The sequence below is a fragment of the Pleurodeles waltl genome, chromosome 10 (genome assembly GCF_031143425.1).
Source record: "Pleurodeles waltl isolate 20211129_DDA chromosome 10, aPleWal1.hap1.20221129, whole genome shotgun sequence".
Lineage (NCBI taxonomy): Eukaryota > Metazoa > Chordata > Amphibia > Caudata > Salamandridae > Pleurodeles > Pleurodeles waltl.
The window spans coordinates 857,995,098-858,018,684 of NC_090449.1; the positions used below are offsets into that span (position 1 = coordinate 857,995,098).

The 23,587-nt window shown below is 43.1% G+C and overlaps 1 protein-coding gene across 2 annotated transcripts in view; it reads right to left on the reverse strand.

The window, feature by feature from the left end:
• The window catches only part of ADAM22 (ADAM metallopeptidase domain 22), a 1,118,190-nt gene that overhangs the window by 320,669 nt on the left and 773,934 nt on the right, over positions 1–23,587 (reverse strand). For both annotated transcript variants that reach the window (XM_069211564.1, XM_069211563.1), the window contains exon 13: positions 14,773–14,863. In XM_069211564.1, the coding sequence (XP_069067665.1) occupies positions 14,773–14,863 (91 nt within the window). The remainder of the gene's footprint in view (positions 1–14,772; positions 14,864–23,587) is intronic.

Below are 23,587 nucleotides of genomic sequence, written 5' to 3' on the forward strand. Positions count from 1 at the left end.
TGGTCGTAATGGTACCAATGGTTCACACACTGACATTGTGCTACTAAGTAGTAAAGCTGGAAGCGGGGCACCCCCGGCCACCTTGCTCGTACAGCATGATCAATGTGTCCCAGCCAATCTGAGGTCAACGGCCAGCCCACACGAGGCAGGCGAGCAGCGTGCACAGCATCCTAAAGAAGGTGTTTGTAAGTGGGATGGGAATGTTGATGAAGTATAGAAACCGGGGCAAAAAGACCATCTTGATGACAGCTATATGGCCAGCCATTGACAGTGGCAGCATAATCCAACGTTCTATTTGTGTTGTCAGGCACTCAATGGCCGCACCATATTTCAAGGGAAGAACCTGCTCCTTATCATGATGTATGTGTATCTCTAGAAACTTAACCAAGTTTGCACACCATCTATGGGGGAAGTTGCCGATAAAAAGAGCCGTGGCAACAATGAGCAGGAACAGGTACGACTTGTGCCAGTTGATGTTTAGGCCTGAGTACCGTCTAAAACAGACAACCTCTTGTAGAATGGGTTCCAGGTTCTCAGTTCGGTGCTGCAGATAGAAAAGGATGTTGTCCGTGCGGAGGGAGATCAAAAGAGGCCCGGTACAGAACTGAAGCCCACGGCGAAGGTGTAGCTCCTGGAAGTAGCGAACCAGTGGGATAATAAAATTATAAATATTAATGGAGATAATGAGCAACCCTGCCTTGTCCCCCTAGAAATGGCGGTATCCAAGAACCATTTACTTAACTGCGTACCCTGGGTTGGGAATACAGTAGTCTGATGAGGGATGTGAAACCCCTGGGGAGACTGAGCTTACCCAGGACAGCCAGTTGGAAGGGCCACTCCAGGGAGTCGAAGGCCTTCTCTGCATCTAGAAAGGCCACAGCTGCAGGTGTCTCAGGCGACATCATGTGCAATACCGAAAAGAGACTGCGCAGATTAAGAGAGGTGGAGCTGGAGGGACGAAACTGGATTGTAGAGGTGAAATTATGGTTCCAAGCAACAGAACAAGATGGGTGGCAAACAGTTTGCCAAGCATTTTATTGTCAAATTTTGACAAGGAGAGGGGACGATACGAGGAACAGTGCAAAGGAACCTTGTCTGGTTTCACTAGTAGGACAATTACCGCCTCACGCAAGTTGGGGGGGGAGAGAGCCCACCTCAAGGGACTCCACATACAGTTCAAGGAGATGGGCGGGGCAAAAAGATGCTTATACGTTTTATAAAGTGCAACTGTAATACCACCCAAGCCATGGGCCTTGGACCCGTCCATGGAATCTATGGTTTACATGATATCTTCAGCGCTAAAAGGTTCACTGAGAAATTGTCTTTGAGCATCAGAAAGCCAGACTATGGCAACCTCCTCAAGGTAGTTCCTCACCTCCCCATCTTGAGCACCATGGAGAGCTGTATAAAGGTTGGTCTAATAGCGCTGGAGTTCTGCCTGTACAGCCGCCTCGCCCATCGTGCGAGCACCATTGTTAGACTTGGCATCATTGGCGTGGTCTCCCCTAACTTTTTGCCTCGGTTTCCCAGGTTGTTGATGTGTGCTGGACTCTGTTTTTGATACTTTGGGCACTTTACCACTGCTATCCAGTGCTAAAGGGCAAGTGCTCCTATGTAAAATGTATGTGTAATTGGCTTTTCATGATTGGCATATTTGATTTACTAGTAAGTCCCTAGTACAGTGCACTAGAGGTGCCCAGGGCCTGTAAATCAAATGCTACTAGGGGGCCTGCAGCACTGGTTGTGCCACCCACATGAGTAGCCATGTAACCATGGCTCAGACCTGTCACTGCAGTGTCTGTGTGTGCAGTGTTAAACTGCCAATTCAACTTGTGTACCCACTTGCCAGGCCTAAACCTTCCCTTTTCATACCTATAAGGCACCCCTAAGTTAGGCCCTAGGTAGCCCCATGGGCAGGGTGGAGTGTATGTTGAAGGTAGAACATATAGTAATGTGTTTTATATGTCCTAACTGCCAAATTCGGGTTTCACTGTGCAAAGCCTCTCTCTCTCATAAGTTAGCATGGGGCTGCTTTTAAATATTATTAAAGTGCAGATTCCCCTTGGGAGAAGATAGAAATATAGAGTTAGGGTCTCTGAACTCACAATTTTAAAATACATCCTTTGGTAAAGGTTGTTTTTAGATTGGGTGTTTTAGAAATGCCACTTTTAGAAAGTAGGCATTTTCTTGCTTAAACCATTCTGTGACTCTACCTGTTTGTGGATTCCCTGTCTGGGTCAGGTTGACAGTTGGGCTTTTTGCACCTCTACTCTAGATAGTGACACAAAGGCAGCGGGGTGTAGCCTGAATATCCTGATGAGCCATCTGTGCTTGGAGGGAGGGGAGGAGTGGTCACTCACACCTAAAGGGCTGTGCCTGCCCTCACACAATGCAGCCTCCAACTCCCTGGCGTGTGTCTGGGGCCTGGCCTGGGCAAGGCAGGATCTTACAAACAAGAGAGACCTTCCTTTGAAGTTTGCCTACTTCAAATGCAGAAAGGGGTATAAGTAGTAGACCCAAAACCCCTGAAAATGAGATCACTTCTGGTTTCAAGAGGAACCTCTGCCAAGGAGAAGAGCTGAGAAGTGCTGCCCCTGCCTGTGACTGTGTTTTGTTGGGCTATCCTGCAGTTGCTGCTTCTGCCTGTGAAAGGGGACAAAGAATGGACTTTGCTGTGCCTTCCTGCTTGAGAAGAATCTCCAAGGGCTTGAACTGAGCTTGGTGAAGTCCGGGAAGAGGGAAAGTTTCACTCTCTGATACTGCGTTCGGCCCTGTTAACGACTCAGCCGCAGAACAGTGTCACAGCCTCAGCAGTTCAACAAGCATGCAATGAACAGGCGCAGGGGAGTCTCGGGGAGGGCTGAGGACCAAGAGATCAAAGTGCCTGTTCGACAGCGAATGTGTGAGAAAACTGCTGGCAGTCAAAGAGCTCAGTCAAGAGGAGTTCCACAAAGAGAGCCATCCTGCCAGTATCTGTAGATTCAGGTACTTCCAAAATGCGAATGTTATTGCAGTGGGACCTAGTCTCCAAATCCTTATTCTCGATGGCGGCCGTCTTGAGTTGTTTGTCCAGTTTCTCTAATCGCTTCCAAATCATGGTGGAGGTGTCCTCTAATGCAGATACCTGTTCCTCAGCAAGTTCCAATCTAGTGTCGTGTCTATCAAGACCGTCCCCCATCTTGTCCAACCGGCCAGCGAGGGCATTGATGGCGCGGAACCCAGAGAAGAGTTCTGCCATTATGACACCTGTCCCAGCCAAGCGTCCAGTGGGCTAGTGGCCCTCTGCATCATCCCCAGCTGGGGCACCAGGGCCGTCAACCCCACTCACCCACTCAAGTTGAAACTTTTTCTGCCTGGGATCCCCCTTTCCCAAGGTCGCAGGGTCTCAGCAATCCCCATGGGGAAAATAGTCTATATTTGGTGCTGTAGCAGGGGGGTCCAAGCAACATCTTGTGTCTCACAGGAGGGTGGGCTCACAGAGAGAGTCTCTCGTATCTGATGTGGGCCAAGGCGCTCAAGCAATGTGGTCCCGTATTAGCCGTGGCGTGGAGCAACCCCGCCATCAGTGAACCAGAAGAAGCGAACACGGCTACCAGGAGTGAGAGGCCTCAACCCACTGACTCACCCACTCTGTCACCTCAAACCCCTAGCCCACTGTGCCACTCAAGCCCAGGCAGCGGGGAGGAGGCCCAGGTAAGGCCCTAACCGCCAAGCGCCCGTGCCGGCTTCAAGCAGGCAGGCCCAGAATCAAGAGTGTCCAAAGAGGGGGTGTGCCACATGTAAGTAAGTGCCCCAAATCGCGCAGCCCCAGGAATCCTACCAGGTCACCGGAGTGAGCCGCACTCAAGCTGCCGCAGGACCGAGCAGGGGTGGCAAGCGCCACAGCCCAGGGCTGAAGGTAGTAACAGGCAGCAGCATTCATCTCAGTAGGGAGGCTGTCCGTGTCTCTAGATATCAGTTTCCTCAGGCTCAACGAGGCCAAAGAGGAAGGTCAGAGGTCGCAATGTGATGGGAGCCAGTCGGCAGCAGGGAAGGACCCCAGGCATAGCCAGAGCCACAGAGGGCCACGGATGCGACCAGAGGGCCCACACCGTGGCTCGACATGGCCGCTGAGCGCACGTACCCCACGCCTCCACGCCAGCATAGGAAGGCCACTACACATGGCACCACCGGATGGCAATGTAGGGAGGATGTCGATGGCAAGGGGGGCTTGATTATGTCTCCAGCCAGCACAGGGGTCCCCTAAGGGGGATTCAGAGCAGCCCGGGAGGGCTGGGTAGCCCGGAGTCTCATGCTCACCAACTGCCCATGTCCCCGCAGGGTGGCAGAGACTGAGTTTGTGATAAAGTTACAGTTTGTTACTTATTTTACACAGTGTTGGTTGCTGTTGACTTATTTGTCAAGTTACTTTTATTTGTAAGTATTATGGCAAGCCACAGGATTACCGCTCAGCAGGTTGCTGGTATGGTTTTTGAATCTTCCTCTGACCATGATTATGAGACTGGCTCTGCATCTGAGGCAGAGGAGGAAGTGCAAGACTCTGGCCATGAATTTTCTGTCCAAGAGGAATCATCTGATGGTGAAGCCACTCACAGTGCGGAGGATGTACCTCTTTCAGAGGAGAATACTGATGTGCTGATAGTGCAGCAAGTGGCAACTGGATTGCAACCTCGGGCTGCAAGGCTTCCCATTGGAAGAGCTGAACTCTGGGTTGCCCCAAACATGGTGCAACTGGTGTTGCCTGTCTTTACTGGTGTTGCAGAGTATAGAGTAAATACTGCAAACTTTTTGCCTACACATTTCTTTCAGTTGTTTATGGACGATGTATTTTTTATGAGATTGATGAGCAGACTAATTTGTATGTTGAACAGTATTTGAGGGACAACAGTGCCAGTCTTAAGCCCCACTCTAGAGCTACCCGGTGGACTCCCTCAAACCTGCATAAGAAAACTAATACTTTCCTTCCCAGCACCATCAAGCGGTGCCAACACACTGTCAGCACTAGAACCACCCTAGTGATTTCCCCAATTCAATGTCACACAATTCTAGGATGCACCCCGGTTCACAGCGATAGCAGCAATGTGTACATACAGAGAACAGCAGCACTTTTAAATAGTTCAGTGGCCTTGGCCACACAGGTAGAACCCAATGCCAACCATGATAGTCCTCAGATAAGGAAACAATGTGTATGCCACACCTCATGTGGTGTAGCACTCATTTGGTTCGCACCGCTATGCGGTGCCACTGTTATCACACACTGGCTTCAAGCACACTGATATGCGGCAAGCTAGTGGTCACTGCACTCGCAGACCCCGCCCCCCTTTGGGTCCAAACCTTCCTCCGCCCTCAACCAGTTTCTACTACACCATCCCCTCAAGAGCTGGAGATGATAGCACCCTTTCCCCAGATACTAGGCCACTCGCGGCCGGAACAACACTTATTCGGGATCCCATGTCAAAGGTGGGGGGAAATCAAAGAGATAATGGCTGATCAGGATATAGTCAACAAATAGAGATCTAGCTACCACTCGGGGAGTTCCCTCAGGGGTGTCCGCTCTTTGCCTTCTGGTGTGGGCCCCAATCGGCCAAGCACGGGGGAATGGTCACTCTGGGACACATGCTGTTCACAGTGGCGCCCAGTCCAGCCAGGCACTCCAATATATAGACAGTTACCAAATCTGCAGATCACTGGAATGAAGCACAACGTCTGGTGTGCAATGACTTGAGTCGCACCAGACAATTTCACACACACATGAAAAGTTACAAATGCCGTATCTCCCTTGAATGAGGCACAACATCTGGTGTGTGATGACTTGAGTCGCAGCAGACAAATACGATAACACACAAAAAGGTACCAATGCCGTACCTCCCTGGAATGAGAGACAACATCTGGTGAGCGATTACTTGAGTCGCACCTGACAAATCCTGTCACACACAGAAAGTTACCAATGCTGTACCTCCCTAGAATGAGGTACAACGCCTGGTAAATGATGACGTGAGTCGCACCATACAGATCCGCTAACACACACTGAAAGTTACCAATGCTGTGCCTCCCTGGAATGAGACACAACGTCTGGTGCATGATGACTTGAGTCGCACCAGACAGATCAGGTCACACACACACAGAGTTGCAAGTCCAGCGGTGCCACACAAGTTAGAATGCGGGTACGCCCCCACCTCCTAGGGTCGCAACCAGTGAATCAGACACTGCACACAATGAGCATGCAACACGCTCGACAAAGGTTGGCCATGTGGGGTCCCACAACCGGTGAATCCGCCCAGTAGCAATTAGATGCTTATGTGTGTCATGGCCCACTATGAAGGGTCACAGTCCTTGAATGCTCTGCACCAGGCAAATTTGGCCTCCAGGTGCAATACTTAGTGCCACGCCCACACCACTGCTACCAGGTGACATCCAGCAGTCGATGTAGGCACTTAAAAGGGCACCTCTCTCCAGATAGCACTGGTTGAATATGTAGATCCCTCACGGGAGGTCTTTGATGTCCCTGAGACCTCCACCAGACAACAGGGGGCAAGCCAACAAGCCCTTGGAGAGCACACTTCAGTGTGCTACACAGCAGCAACCAGTTTGCCCAGGCCAGCCACGATGCAGGAAAGGTGCGTGGTCCTGTCCTAGGGCAGTAATTACTCCTTGTGCACAAATTATTTTTCTGGCAGTGTGCACCACATTCCGGCAAGTGTATCTCTACTTTTCTGCCATGGGGCAGCAGTAGTTAAACTGTAGTGTGCCTTTGAAGTTGGAGGAGGTTCAGAGGGTTCCCCTCTGAACCACAGATGTCTCCCCTTAATTTCAGTCCTGTCTGCCATGGGGCTGTTCAATGCAGATTTTAATCTTGGGTGTAGCCATGATCTGGCTCAGAGGGGCCAAGTGTCATAACCTCTCCCTCCAATCTATCCAGCCAGGCTCACTAATGGCAGAGGTCTACAATCCTGTCTTGTGCCCAAGTTTTATAGCTGTTGCTGGCAAATGCACAGATGTGCTTCTCTATCCCTCAGTATGGACTTGAGTCTAATTAAAAGGCAAACAAAGTGCTTTAGGGCGGAGAAATGTCCCCTTTATAGAAGTGGTATTTCGCCATGATTTTCGACAAAACGACCTTTACCATAAAAAGGGGTTTGTGAAGACGAAACCAGTAAAATAAACAGCATGAGGCTGCTCTACTGCAATCCGTTGTTGCAGCTAGGAGTATCCACTGTTGCAGCTAGGAGTAATTGTAACACTTCTCTCATGTTAACTTATTGGTAGAGCAGCTCTTCTATGCAGGTGAAAACACACATGGGTATTCTTTACTCTCTAGACATACGTGCCCTTGAGCAAATACAAGCCTGCATTGGGAGGCTAGACAATTGTTCAAAACCACCAAAGGTGCAAGTGCGCGAACAGGCCTGGTAAGACAGGCAAGTTACATGTTTAAATCACCATAGGTGCTAGTGCGGACACCTAGGCCAGCGCCACTTCCCAACATATGAAGTAAGGCACGCATGCACTTTCATACTGTACTTACAGTAGGAAAGTGCCCAGGGCCCAAAGCCACTGGGGGGAGGAATCAGCAAAACCTATGAGAAAAAGAGAAAGGTTTTGGGGAAACACCACCTCACTGTTTCAGGTCTAACAGGACAGTGCAGTGCTATGTGTAGTGATGAACTTCTAGCTGTGAAATTTGCAGACAAGAGAGATGTCTACATGCCGACTAAAATCCATGAGGAAAGTACTTCACTGGTGACTGTTGGGGGTGAGGTTGCTCAAGTTCACAAACCAGTGTGCATTTTAGACTATTAAACACATGAGTGGTGTTGACAGAGTAGATCAGAGGTTGGATCTTATACTGCTGTTCGTAAGACTTACATTTGGTATAGGAAGTTGGCTATCCATCTTTTCCACTTTGCAACCTTTAATGCTTTTGTTGTATTTAAGAATTTTTCTCTAGTGTCAAAGATGACATTTGTTCATATTTTTGACCTTTCAAATAATAACCATGCATTTCATTTTTGTGAAATCTCTTGTTAATATAATGTTATATATATTGAACCATCACTCACCATTGTGTGAAATCAAACCAGGATGTATGTGTACAAAGAACGGTGGGTAGCCACAAAACCTTTTATTGCACTTCTCCTCTCAGTTGGGAATTCAACTCATGAAAAAACCTGCTCTGCTGTAATCAGGCGTTGAAGCACACACCAGACAACTGGGATGGGACCCCAATGATGAAACAGCCCACCAACTAGGTTGGTGGGTTAGTGGTCTTTTTAACAAAACCTAAGGAAGTTTTTTTTCACAATGTGCTTGTGACATCACAGAAGTAAGAGACTTGGTAGCGTGCTCGCTTCCTGTCTACGGAAAAGCTACCAACTCTAGATATGTTAGAAAACTAGACATCCAGGGGAGTACAGGGTGGTGTGCCTCTCTTGGATCCCAACAAGTTTTCATATTCACAATGCCAAGCAAACCTCAAAATGTGACTATAATCATACATCTTCCTTGCATTTTCGTGCCATATTCTTCCACAAACAAATAAACTGTAAATTTCCTACTACCTAGCATTCTTCTCGGTATCCTGATAAAAAATGATACTTGTGTGAGTGCCCACAGCAGGCCCCGCTTTGGTTCTCCCTCAAACTCTTCATGTTTTTGGCCCTTTCCTGTGGCAGGCACTTGGTGCATCCACACAACTGATGTATCATTTTTATCAGGAGACCGAGAGAAACACAGAGCAGAAGGAAATGTTTGGCTCCCCTCATGATCTAGAACTTTCCATCACAGACATTTGGGGAAAATGTGTTTTTTAAGACAAATTTTGAGGTTTGCCATGGATTCTGGAGAAAATAATGTGGTGACAGCCAAGCAAGTCACACCATACTGGATTCCCCTAGGTGTCTACATTTAAAAAATATACAGGTTATTTTTCCCTAAGTACTGGCTGAAGAAGAGCCCAAAATCCACAGCTAGGAACATTGGTAAAACCAAGTCAGTTTTCAGTGGAAGATTGTGATGTGTCCACATAGCTTTTGGGACTATTTCCTGTTGCGGCCACTAGGCCTACTCACAGATGTGAGGTACCATTTTTATCGGGAGACTTGGGGAAATGCTGGATGAAGGAAGTTTATGGATCCCCTCAGATTCCAGAACTTTCCATCACAGAAATGTGAGGTAAATGTCTTTTTAGACACATTTAGAGGTGTGCAAGGAATTCTGGGTGTAAAAATGTGGTGAGAGCCACACAAGTCACCACATCCTGGATCCCCCTAGGTGTCTAGTTTTCACAATTGTACAGGTTTGCTAGGTTTCCCTAGGTGCGGGCTGAGCCAGAGCCCCACATCCACAGCTAGGCACATTGCAAAAAACAGGTCAGTTTTCAGTGGAGAATGTGATGTGCTCATGTTGTGTTTTGGCCCATTTCCTGTCACAGGCAATAGGCCTACCCACACAAGTGAGGTACCATTTTTATCGGGAGACGTGGGGGAAGGCTGGGTGGAAGGAAGTTTGTGGCTCCCCTCAGATTCCACAACTGGTCAACACAGAAGTGCGAGGAAAATGTGTTTTTAGACACATTTGTAGTTTTGCAAGGGATTCTGAGGAAAAGAAAATGTGGTGAGAGCCACACAAGTCACCCAATCCTGGATTCCCCTAGGTGTCCAGTTTTAAAAAATGTACAGGTTTGCCAGATTTTCCTAGGTGTCGGCTGAGCTAGAGCCCAAAATCCACAGCTAGGCACATTGCAAAAAACTAGTCAGTTTTCAGTGGAAAAATGTGATGTGTCCACATTGCGTTTTTGCCCATTTTCTGTCACAGGCACTAAGCCTACCTACACAAGTGAGGTACCAATTTTATTGGGAGAGTTGGGGGAATGCTGGGTGGAAGGAAGTTTGCAGTTCTACTCAGATTCCAGAACTTTCCATCACAGAAATGTGAGCAAAATGTGTTTTTTATACAAATTGTGAGGTTTGCAAGGATTTCTGGGTAAAGAAATGCGATGAGAGCCACACAAGTCACCCCATCCTGGGTTCCACTAGGTGTCCATTTTTAAGAAATGTACAGGTTTGCTAGGTTTCCCTAGGTGTCGGCTGAGCTAGAGCCCAAAATCCACATTGCAAGAAAAGGGTCAGTTTTCAGTGGAAAAATGTGATGTGTCCACATTTCATTTTGAGCTGTTTCCTGTTGCGGGCAATTTGGCCTACACACACTAGTGAGGTACCATTTGTATCAGGAGACTTGGGGAAATGCTGGTTAGAAGGAAGTGTGTGGCTGCCCTCAGATTCCAAACTGGCCATCACAGAAATGCAAGGAAAATATGTTTATTTAGAAACATTTTGAGGTTCGCAAGGGATTCTGGGTAGGAAAATGTGGTGAGAGGCACACAAGATACCCTATTCTGGATTCCACTAGATGTGTAGTTTTAAAAAATGTACTGGGTTGCTAGGTTTCCCTAGGTGCCGGCTGAGCTAGAGCCCAAAATCCACAGCTAGGCACATTGCTAAAAATGAGTCAGTTTTCAGAGGAAAATTGCGATGTGTCCATATTGTGTTTTGGGCTGTTTCCTGTTGCGGTCACTAGGCCTACCTACACAAGTGAGATACCATTTTCATTGGAAGACTTGAGGGAATGCTGAGTGGAAGGAAGCTTGTGACTCCCCTCAGAATCTAGAACTTTTCATCACAGTAATATGAGGAAAATGTGTTTTATTAAACAAATGTTGAGGGTTGCAAGGGATTTTGGGTAGAAAAATGTGATGAAAGCCACACGTCACCCCATCCTGGATTTCCCTAGGTGTCTAGTTTTAAAAAAAGTACAGGTTTGCTAGGTTTCCCTAGGTGCCGGCTGAGTTAGAGCCCAAAATCCACAGCTAGGTACATTGCTAAAAACGAGTGAGTTTTCAGTGGAAAAATGTAACGTGTCCACATAGCGTTTTGGGCCATTTCCTGTCGCGGGCACTAGACCTACCCACACAAGTGATGTACCACTTTTATTGGGAGACTTGAGAGAATGGTGGGTGAAAGGAAGTTTGTGGCTCTTCTCAGATTCCAAAACATTCCATCACAGAAATGTAAGGAAAATGAGTTTTAGGCAAAAGTTGAGGTTTGCGAGGGATTCTGGGTAAAAACAATGTGGTGAGAACTACACAAGTCGCCCCATCCTGGATTTCCATAGGTGTCTAGTTTTAAAAAATGTACAGGATTACCAGGTTTTCCAGGGTGAAGGTTGAGCTAGAGCCCAAAATTCACAGCTAGGCATATTGCTAAAAAAGAGTCAGATTTCAGTGGACAAAATGTGATGTGTTTATGTTGTGTTTTGGGCTGTTTCCTGTTGCTGGTGCTAAGGGCCAGATGAATGAAAGCATTTTGCATTCGCAAACGGCGCGCAATGCCCGTTTGCGAATGCAAAATGCCAGTTCAGAATGTATGAAATACATTCTGAACGCAATTTTAAGGAATCGCTAAAATAGCGATTCCTTAAAATTGTGACCCTGTTTAGAGAGACTTTTAATTGCGACTCTCTAAATTAGAAATCGCAAATAAGGATTCCATATTTGCGATTTCTTAGCACATGTATGAAGCAATTCCTAAATGCGATTTTGGCATTTAGGAATCGCTAATTACCACCAAGATGAACTTGGTGGTAACCATGTGCAAAATTTAAAAATGCATTTAAATGCATTTTTAAACTGTACATGTAACTTACATGTCCCCAAAAAATGTTTTGGGGTGTTTTGGTTCAGAAATCGCAATTTTGGAAATGCAAAAAATGTGCAGATATGGGCCAACAGGCCCATAGCTGCGAAAGGGGCCGGTATCGCAATTTGCGATTCGGTAATAGCATTTGCGATTTTTAAGAAATTGCTATTACCGAATCGCAAATGTGATACATGGCACTTTGCGAGTCTGAAATAGCGATTTCCTAAAAATCGCTATTTCCGAATCACAAAGAGCTGTGATGATACATCTGGCCCTAAGTCTACCCATGCAAGTGAGGTGCCATTTTTATCAGGAGGCTTGGGGGAATGCTGGGAGGAATAAAGTTTGTGACTCCCCTCAGATTACCAAACTTTGCATCACAGAAATCTAAGGAAAATGTGTTTTTAGACAAATGTTGAGGTTTGAAAGGGATTCTGGTTTAGAAAATGTGGTGAGAGCCACATACGTCACCCTATCCTAGATTTCCCTTGGTGTCTAGTTTTCAAAAGCATACAGGTTTGATGGGTTTTCCTAGGTGCTAGTTGAGCTAGAGCCCAAAATCCACAGCTAGGCACATTTAAAAAAACTAGTCAGTTTTTAGTGGAATAATGTGATGCGTCCACGTTGTGTTTTGAGACTTTTTTGTCATGGGAACTAGGCCTACCTACACAAGTGAGGTACCATTTTTATCGGAAGACTTGGAGAAACGCCAGGTGGAAGGACGTTTGAGGTTCCCCTCAGATTCCAGAAGTGTCCATCACAGAAATGTGAGGAAAATGTGTTTTTTAGACAAAAGGGATAATGGGTAAAGAAATGTGGTAAGAGCCATGCAAGTCACCCTATCATGGATTCCCCTAAGTGTCTAGTTTTCAGAAATGTACAGGTTTGCTAGGTTTCGCTAGGTGCAGGCTGAGCCACAGCCCAAAATCCACAGCTAGGGACATTGCAAGAAAAGGTTAAATTTTCGGTGGAAAAATGTGATGTGTCTACTTTCATTTTGGGCCGTTTCCTGCTTCGGGCACTAGGCCTACCCACACAACGAGGTACCATTTTCATTTGTAGACTTAAGCAAACACAGAATAGCAGTGCCATTACCAATTGTCTTTCTCTGCATTTGCGCCTTCCAAATGTAAGACAGTGTATAAGAAAGGAGACATTTTGAGAAATGCTCTCTAATTCACATGCTATTATAGGTACCAACAAATTCAGAGATGTGCAAATAACCACTGCTTCTAAACTCCATGGGCCAGATGTACAACCATTTTGTTTTGCAGCTCGCAATTTTTTGTGAATCGCAAATTGTGAGTCGCAAAGCAATACGTACAACAGTGTCAAGCACACTGTTTGCGATTTGAGAATGGGTTGCAAGGGACCTGCCTCATTAATATTCATGAAACAGGTCGCAAATTGTGATCCATTTGCGAATTGCCGCACTCACCGGGATGGTGGTCTGCTGAGGTCAGCAGGCCACCACGTCTGTGACTGTTTTTTTTTCACTGCAGAAATAGGGGATGCATTTCAAATAAAAAAATGAAATGTTTCATTTTCATTTTTTTCTGAGCAGGCAGTGGTCTGAGGGACTACTGCCTGCTCTGAAAAAATGTTGGTGCCCCCATTTACAAAGGGGAAGGGGTCCCTAAGGGACTCCTTCCCGTTTGTGCATGGGTTACCACGAATTTTAAATTGGTGGTAACTGCAATTGTTTTACGACCACATTCATGGTCACAAAACAATCATATATGGGCCTTGAGTCCCAATTAGGAAGGGACACCCTTGGAACGTCCCTTCCTAATTGTGAGTCGCAATCCCTAATTTGCGAGTCGGTAACTGGATACCGACTCGCAAAATAGGGATGGTACACCGTACATGCCCATTTTGCGGTCACAAAATAGCTTTGTACATCCGGCCCATATCTTGTACCTATTTTGTAAATACATAGATTTCCTTGATGCCTATTTTTCACGCTTTATACTTTACCAAATGAATTGTTGTATACCCTGTACACAATGAAAACCCATTGCAAGATGCAGCTTATTTATTGGCTCTGGGTACCTCGGGTTGGTGAACCTACAATCCCTATATATCCCCGCAACCAGAAGCGTCCAGCAGACATAACGGTATATTGCTTTTGAAAATCTGCCTTACCTGTAAAAAGTTACAGATGAAAACGTAGACAGAAATGGCTGGTTTTTTTTCAACTCCATTTATTTATTTCAACTGTTACTTTCTATAGGAAAACCTTGAAGGATCTACACAAATGACCCCTTGCTAAATTTAGAATTGTGTCTACTTTTCAGAAATGTATAGCTTCCCAGGATTCATCATTGGTTTCACACCCATTTTTACCACTAATTGGAAGGAGGTTGAAAACCCCCAAAACAGGAAAAATGGTGTATGTCCCAGTAAAATGCCCAAACAGTGTTGAAAATTTTGATTTTATGATTCTAGTCTGCCTGCTCCTGAAAGCTGGGAATGTGGTGATTTTAGCACCGTAAACCACTTCGTTGATGCCATTTGCAGGTAAAAACCAGATGCTTTTTCCTGCAGCACCTTTTTTTCCATTTTCCCCAAAAAAATAAATGTAGTTGTATTTTGGAAAAATTCTCGTTCCCCTCCAGGGGAATCAACAAATCCTAAGTACCTTTAGAATCCCCAGGCTGTTGGAAAAAAGGGACACATATTTGGTGTTGATATCTTATGTGGACAAAAACAATAGGGGCCTAAGCGCGAACTACCTCAAATAGCAAAAAAAAGAAAGCCTTAGCCGGGGTTGGGGTGGCCTAGCAGTGAAGAGATTAAACTGCTACCTTTGTACAGTGCAAAGTTTCCCATAATGAAGGAAAAAAAACACTTGTTTTCTAAAGTCATAGTCCAACCATAGCGTACATGTACAGTGTTAGCAACGTTAAAGCGAGAAATATGGAAATTCTGTACAGTAACTATTCGGCTTCTGTAGTCAAAAACACATCAACTGAAAAAAAAATCCTAATATGTGTAACCGAGGAATGCATTTGGGACTGCTTTAGTTTTCTTTTAGAAAATCACAACTGGAATGCGTTCAGGCCTTGAATATACATACCACTTAGTAACTTTTTCTTATCCGAGAAAATTCCAAGATTATGAGCCAAGGACTGGGCCAGAGTAACAGCCATAACGTCCGTTTTCCCAAACTAAAAGAAAGCAAATGACATAGTAACTCATATGAGGGGTGAAGCATGCTCCAAAAATACAATACTTGCTTTCATTGATTGTCTGCCTTTATGAGCCATTCACAGAATTATTAAAACACATATCAGATTGGTGGGTTGTGCAGGCACAGTCTTGCTTGCCACAGCTCTGAAGCCACAAACATAAACTCAGTTTATCGCCAAAATAATTGTTTATACAATTGAGCGAATTGTTATCACTAGCAGATACGTGCTAAAAACGTAAAATGTGATCTATAGTATTGATCATATTTTCAGTAGACAGTTAAAGATTAGTTTGGCATGGACTTCTGATTGGAGGAGGAGAAAATAACGCTGATAAGTGATTGTTCCATATAGAATAGGGTGCTATGGCATAATAAATATTCGCCTTTGTAATAACTGACCTCCGAGTACACAGTTAATGCCGCATTTCGGTCACTTACGTGCTAATCATTATTAGGCACAAAGACCTTTAGACGTTCTGTTGCGATTAGATGCGCATAGTAATTTTGGTGAACATTTTATAAACTTGTTGCTGACTGAGAATATGGAGAAAGGTTAGCTTACCATATTCTCAGGTACGTACACATTCATAAAATGTTCATTAACCGATGAAAATTGTAATACGCGTATCTGCAACAATCACGGCAGACGGGGGAGTGCAAACTAATCATCAGCCATAAAAAAATACGGTTTTACGTTTACAAATAGAGCCACGAATCAATTATTGCACAGCTGCACGTTGTTCATCATCCGGTCCCTTCATTCCTACACTTTTCCCTCCCCCACCAACCTCTTCACCCCTCCTTTTACCCGCATGTCAGTGGCTAACACCCCTAATAGCTTGCCTGATCAAACAATAATCTAACCTGTCTCCCGGAGGTATCCCCCACAAATCAACCCTCCAGGTAATACTCCCACTTGTTTGATCTTTTTCCTCGCCTGACTACCCTGCACATGAACCCCCTGACAGCTACAGTACAGCTCAGCTCCTGCCCACCATTCACAGCCCCTTGTTACTGAATATACCCCTGCCTCCACCGTACTCTTCCAAAACAACGACTACGGATACTCATAAAGTATATAGTGATACTATCTACTTGACATCAATTAGGAAAATGCTTCCAATTAGACTTCAACACCTTACAAGATAAAATCACTCATACCTACATTGACTTGCTGTCTGACTCACACTACAAACACCCCAACTAAGAGGAACCCACCTAAGTCATCCCTGCAAATACCATTGCACCTCACGCGCTGTCTGTCTATTATGCACCTCTATACTCAAGTAGAAATAACCTTCTCCTGCCCTCTTTACAACTGTAGCTCAACTACTGCAAAATCTTAACCCTTTCTGTTACTTTGCATGAAAAGTACCTTGATATCTTTACTCACAGTGCAACTAGGTTCCACCCTGCCTATTCTGACACCCTTCTCATTCAGGGTTAAAACATCCTTAAAAAAGACAAACAACTGAAAGAAGGAGGGGGAATTGCCCTTATATTCAGAGACCACCTTAAGCGTATCATCAACAAACTCTAACAGAATGCCTCACCATTAACCCCCTCCACCATCAGCAAAGCTACACCATTCAATATGTGAGTCACATACCATTGCCTGGTCTGACCACCTCTGTTTCCAAATCCTCCTACTCAGCACCCCCTTATAATCAATAAACCACCAAAAGAAAACTATAAAAATAAACAGAGACCTCAAAATGTTGACCATGTAATCTTCAATGAAAAGCCGAAAAAAGAACATCACTTCAAAGACCTTATATGTACACCCAAACATCCTTGTAATTTACTACACTATAAAACTGACCCAAATGCTTGAATATGTCCTTTTTGGGGCCATAGCATAAAGGAGTCCCTCCCATTGGTACTTCAGTCAAGTCAGAACAAAAGCATGCTATGAGAGCAGCTGAACAGAAATGGAGAAACCAGTCTGCACGTCACTCCCTTGACTGCCTCAAAGTATCAAGTCAGGCCTGCAAATACTATTCTACAAAACTACATACATCTAAGTCTCAAACAGATTAAAACCAGTGAACACCAATGTTACACAACAGTTCCACATTTTTTTAAACAACAATTCTCGCCTCCAACACACCACAACGATTAATCTAGATGGAAAGAATAAGCAAACTAGTTCTCAAAAGCAATTACAGCTTCAAGAAAATAGAATGACAAATCAAACAACTCCAATAATATTGTACCTACCATATACCCTAAACAACTACCTTCCACTAAAAAAGATCTTCACTCCTACCACATCACAAGACCTTGCAAAACTGTTTGCCTCTTCAAAAAAAGGCTAAAAGCTTAGAGATTTCATTTCACCTCTCTGACTAAACTGCCTCAAAGATCCCTCCAAACCCTCTCAATACCAGACCCTTTTAAAATAAGATACATGTATCCACTTATGAAGAAGGCTGATGCCAACCAGTCTAATATGGAAGCATTTAGATCAATTACCATCCTGCCCATATGACCAAACTACTCAAGAATTGCATATCATGCCAACAAAATAATCACATAAATAACAATATTCTTCGGGGTCATGCCAATCATATTTTAAATCTAAACTAAGTAAAGAAACCTGCCTTCACAAGATTGTTGATGCCTACCTTTAGCTGCAAGATAAACAAGAATTCCACCTTCTAGTCATGTTTAGCCTGTCTACTACATTCAACACCTCAGACCATTATATTGCCCTCAAACACTACAAAGAAGGTAGGGCCTGCATTCAGCGGCTGGATAAAGAAGTATTCCGCCTTTTCATCATGTTTAACATGTCCTCCACATTCAGCACCACAGACCATACTATCCCCCTCAAGCTCCAAAAAGAAGGCATGCACTGTGTTTGAACTGTTTAAATTGATTACACTCTAGTGTCTCAAATATTTTCCAGCTAGTGTGGATAGAAGATTTCACCTCCACTCACACCACCTCCATTCTTTAGAGTCTATCTAGGATCTGTATAATGGCTGGAGGTCACGCAAGATGGCCGCTGCTCTTTAGAGCTCTGTGAGGCTTCAGCACTTCCTGGAAAGAAGGAGATGTTTTCACATCAAAATTATTAATTTCTTCAGCATTTTTGAGCACCAGAGCACTGCAGCTGCATAAATATGCCTTTATCTTACAGAGACATGAGTTTTGAAGTCATTTCAGAGACTTCATGTGAGTGCCTGAGGTAATTATTTATCTGCATCATTTGCGTTTCACTCCATAAGCCTCTGCACAAACCTAAACTTTCACACAAATGTTTCTATTTGACTTTTAACTGCTTGCCTGGATGTGATTCTACAAATCTAGTTTCCTCTGCAATGGAATATTTATTACTGTCTGACAGCCAGCTGAACTTTTGACCTCTCTCTTCAAACACATTTAGCTGAGTTTTTCAACTTTCAGTATTCACTGGCAGCTCTTGTCAAGGAGCTCTTTCAAATTGCTCTTCATAACATGGTAAATGCTTTCCTTTGACGGAGGGGATTTTTTTCCTTTTCAGAAGGTTCCCTTAAAACTAGTCACCAATTGTTTGACTATGTGCAGTAAAGTGCTTTGCTCTTGTGGTATTCTGTCATGCCTGTTATGAGAAAATAATTTAGGATTTTCTATTTATATATTTTTTATTATATTTTGCTATGTTGTTGGAAACTTCTGGCAGCAGCTTCTCATTGTAATATAATTTCATCAACACCTCACATTGCTGGCTTCCTATTACCAAATTGCTGGAGGCTTTTATGGGGAGACCACATAATTCTCAGAGTTGCCAGTCATCATCTTTCTCCAAGTCTAATAATCGTCTTCGAGTGGTGCGCACACATATAACTAAATCTTCTCTACCATCAACTTTAACAATGGATAGTGCTGCAGTCTTTTTAAAGGATGGCGCCTCTTCATCTCATGCTGCTGGCGCAGTTGCGAAAAAAACATCTAACACCTCCTCCGTCAAGCGCCCCAAAAAAGACCTTGATTCTCCCTCAAAATCACCTACACATCTTACTCTAGATGATGTCATAGAGGAATTGCGTCCACTAAAGCCCTTTATGATGGACACTAATGCCTCTTTGCAACGTATTGAGGAGCAATGGTCCCAACACGAACAACGAATTTGTACTCTGGAACAGAGAGTCAGTAGCCTTGAAGATTGTAACACTGTCAATCCTCAGATCTCTAAAGACATAGCTCAACTTAAAAGGCTTACTGAAAGCTTAGAAAACAGAAATAGGAGAAATAATCTTCGCCTTTTTGGGATTCCAGAAGGTTCTGAAGGCTCTAACATGATTGCCTTCCTTCAAAAAGCAATACCTTCAGTTCTTCGCTTGCCTCCTACCTCTCCCCTCTCTATCCAACGGGCACATCGTTTAGGTCCACAGACTTCAACTGGCCCTCGTGCACATCCTAGAGGAATTATTATTCTCTTTCTCCAATTTACTGACTTGATGCAAATACTCTTGGAAGCCCAAAAGAGGGGCTCTTTGCTATGGTCAGGTCATAAAGTATATTTCACACAAGACTTCTCTCCTGCTACAGCTGCACGTCGCAAACAGTTTTTGGACTTACGTCCACAACTCAAATCCTTGAATATTCGATATGGTCTTCTTCACCCATGCCTTTTCAAAATTACATTCAAGGACAAATCTTACTCGTTTGAGGAACCTTCAGCACTACAAACGTTTATTAACCAACACAAAACAGAAGCAATTGAACTAGGAGCATCTGCAATTACTTGAAGATATAATTTAATTTGTCTTTAATGTCTTTCTTTTTTTTATTTCTGGACAGTTTTATAGTAATGGTTATGTTTAATATTTATATCCATGGTTTTCCATCTCTGCATCTTCTTATTTTCTTATATATATATATATATATATATATATATATATATATATATATATATATATATATATTTTTTAGATAGTGTTCTTTGTGCAATCCTCATGTTCCTTTCCCAACCGCATCCCTTTCTCACCATCCAAACTGTTCTCCTACACGTTCCACTGTTAAGCTTTGATTTTTATTGTTTTTCATGTCACAGTCCTTTACTGTAGTTATTACGTTATTTGGTCTCCTGAATGGTACATTTTTCGTTTGTATGTTTCTTTTTTTCTCTTCCATGAAACTCACCTTCATATGTTTTAATATCTAATATCACTTTTCTTGTGCTGAAGCCACTCTTGCCTGTCTTTTCAGGTTTTCCGCTGTCCCTCTACCTTTCGGGGTATTCACTTTCTATCTTGTTTTTTTTTTAGCTTTCGTGGACTTTAGTCCCTGTATTGCCACATCCATGTATATACAACTTCTAGAGGTCATCTTCCTCCTTTTCTTTTTCTTTACTATCTTGTTTCTTCCTCATTTCTTTGCTTTTGCAAAATTGATATGCCTAGTTTTTTCATTGTTACAGCAGTTGTTTATTAATACTTCTTGTTATGCAACTTAGAACTGTTACTTGGAATGTTAAGGGGCTTAAACACCCCATTAAACGTCAGCGTGTCTTATCTCACCTAGCTCGTTTGAAATGCCACATTGCTTTGTTGCAAGAGACTCACCTCAACGACTCTGAGGCAATTAAGCTTAAAAAACAATGGGTGGGGGACATTTTCTACTCCCCTTCCATCACAAACAAAAATAGGGTAATTATACTCTGTCATAAATCTCTCAAACCTACCATAATTTCACAGCATCAAGATACAGAAGGTCTCTGGGTACTTGTTACATTTACAATTGACAATATTTCTCTTACTATCCTTAATATATACGGCCCCACACATCCAGATCCAAATTTTTGGAAGAATCTTTCACATATTGTCTCTGAACATTCCTCAAACAATTTACTAATAGGTGTTGACTGCAACCAAATTCTCGATCCATTTTTGGACAGTCGTTCTACGTCACGTTTCATTCCACATGCCTCCCACAAAGCTTTTAAAAACTTTATTTTACACCATTCTCTCTCTGATTCCTGGAGACTATGCAATCCCGACCTCTTGGAATACTCTTTTTATTCTCCTACCCACCATTCCCATTCCAGGCTTGATTATATCTTTCTGAGTAAAGGTTTATTGCAACATATGGTCAACTCTGAAATCGGTGCTATTTTGATCTCAGATCACGCACCTGTGATTACTGACCTTGATCTTTTTCTTAATGGTTCTAAAACATCTTCATGGAGGTTTAATAACTCTCTACTTTCAGATGCTACTTTTATCGCTTCCTACGGTAAGTTTATAGAAGAATACTTTCACATCAACGATAGTGATCAACTATCATTTCATTTTGTGTGGGATGCATTCAAAGCAGCCTCTAGGGGTTTCATCATAAGTTACGCTCACTCAAAAAAAAAGTCTGCTCAACAAAAATCGACTTCCATCCTTGAAAATATAAAGTCCCTAGAACATGAATACTATACTCACAAAACTAGTAAATCACATCTTGAAGCACTAGTCTCAGCTAAAATGGAGTTTAACCAATATACCACTGAACAAGCATGCAGCACCCTCCAGAAAACAAATGCCAGATATTATGGTGGTAACAAAGCTGGTTCTCTTCTAGCTCGATATTTGAAACAAAGAAAAGAAAAAACAACTATTAAATCTATCACAGATAACAATGGTGTTAAACACTTTAGAGATAAAGATATAGCATTGTGTTTCGCTTCTTACTATAAGGACCTGTACACTCCAGAACACATACCAACAGTTGAATCTCTCAACCAATATTTCTCTAATCTCAAACCAAGGGACCCATTGCAGATTGACCTCTCATCTTTAGACCAACCCCTACAACTTACCGAACTATATACAGCTTTACAATCTCTCCCCAAGGGTAAGGCTCCAGGCCCAGATAGCTTCACAGTAGAATTCATTATTCAGTTTGCTAGGTCTCTTTTCCCCAAACTCTTTCAATTACTTAATCATTTTATAATGTCAGGTTCTGCATCTGGCTCATTTACGGAGGCCATGATTTGTCTTATTCCCAAAAAAGATCAGGATGCGACTGACTGTAAAAATTATAGAACCATATCTTTAATTAATACTGATTGTAAACTCTATGCCAAAGTTTTAGCTCTCCATTTACTCCCATATATACCTGACCTTATTGATTCTCATCAATCTGGTTTTATCCCTAATAGAAATGTAGCAGATCATTCTCGTACTTTTTTAAATATTATTAACAAGGCATCTAAACTTAAGATTCCTCTGGCAGCTTTATCATTGGATGCAGAAAAGGCCTTTGATAGGGTCTACTGGGGTTTCTTGTCGAAAGCATTGGAATGGCATGGACTAGGTACTAAATTCCGACATTTTATATCCATTCTTTATTCCTCACCATGTTCCTCGGTTATAACAAACGGTATCCGATCTCCTTTTTTCCCTCTTAAAAGGGGTACTCGTCAGGGATGCCCATTATCTCCTTTACTATTTATTTTGGCTCTCGAACCTTTTCTATACCAATTAAAAACGTCTGAACAATTTACGGGGTTTCAAATGAATAATGCACACATCAAATTTATGGCATATGCTGATGATATTCTTTTGTTCATGTCTCACCCTGACACTTCTCTTCCTGCATTCCTGCATGAGCTCAATTTATATTCTGATGTATCTGGCTATAAACTTAATATAGACAAAACAGTGGTCTTACCACTTAATGCTCATTGCACTGGCTCTGTATTCCTTGATGCAGGATTATCTTGGAATTCTTCTAAGATTAAATGCCTGGGGGTATGGTACTGCACTACTCTCAAGGATACATTAAGGACTAATTTAGAAATCCTATTGGCAAAGCTTGTAGATCTCACACAGAAATGGTCTCCGTTATATCTCACGTGGTGGGGCCGCTTCGACACCATTAAGATGATGTTTCTCCCTATCATTAACTTCTTCCTTATGATGCTTCCTATTAAGATACCTAAACTATTTTTTAGTTCAATTGATAAAATTCTATCCAAGTTCCTGTGGAACGGTAAACAATCCCGAATCTCTCTCTCGAAATTAAAACTTCCTAAAGTACAAGGTGGAGTTAATTTCCCTGACTTTATAACTTATCACAAATCTTTTGGCACTTAGCAAATACATCCCTATTTATCTACACTCAATGATGCCCCTAAAAAGCTATGGTTCTCTTTGGAAGAAACATTTATTTCTCCCTTTTCCCATAAACACATTATATTTATGTCTAACCCCCCAAAATTCTGGTTGCCCAGTACTATCTCCCATTCAGTCAACTTACTGAAACCTTTTTTTATTTCGCATCTTACCCCCATTAATCAATTCTTTAACAGTCCTATTTGGCACAATAGTTTGCTTAGGAAACAAGGTAAAACCTTGTGTTGGAAGGCTTGGATGACTAAAGGTATTCTTCTCATTTCCCAATTATATCATAAAGACTCTATCATCCCTTTTACTACTCTCTCAGCAATTTATAATCTCCCTATTCGCATGAAACCCCAATATATCATTCTTTCTACTCTAGTCCAAGAGGCCCTCAATAAATTTATACATCATAATCATTCTTCTCTTGCATCATCTCCACACCCGATTGTAACTTCTAATTATCCTAAGGCAGCTGGAATTTATAAACTTTTAAGAACGTCTGTTTCACCTAGACTCAAATCACCTATTGAGACATTGTGGGAATCAGATCTTGGTGTTGTTTGGCCAACCTCTTTATGGGATAGAATATGGTATAAGATACA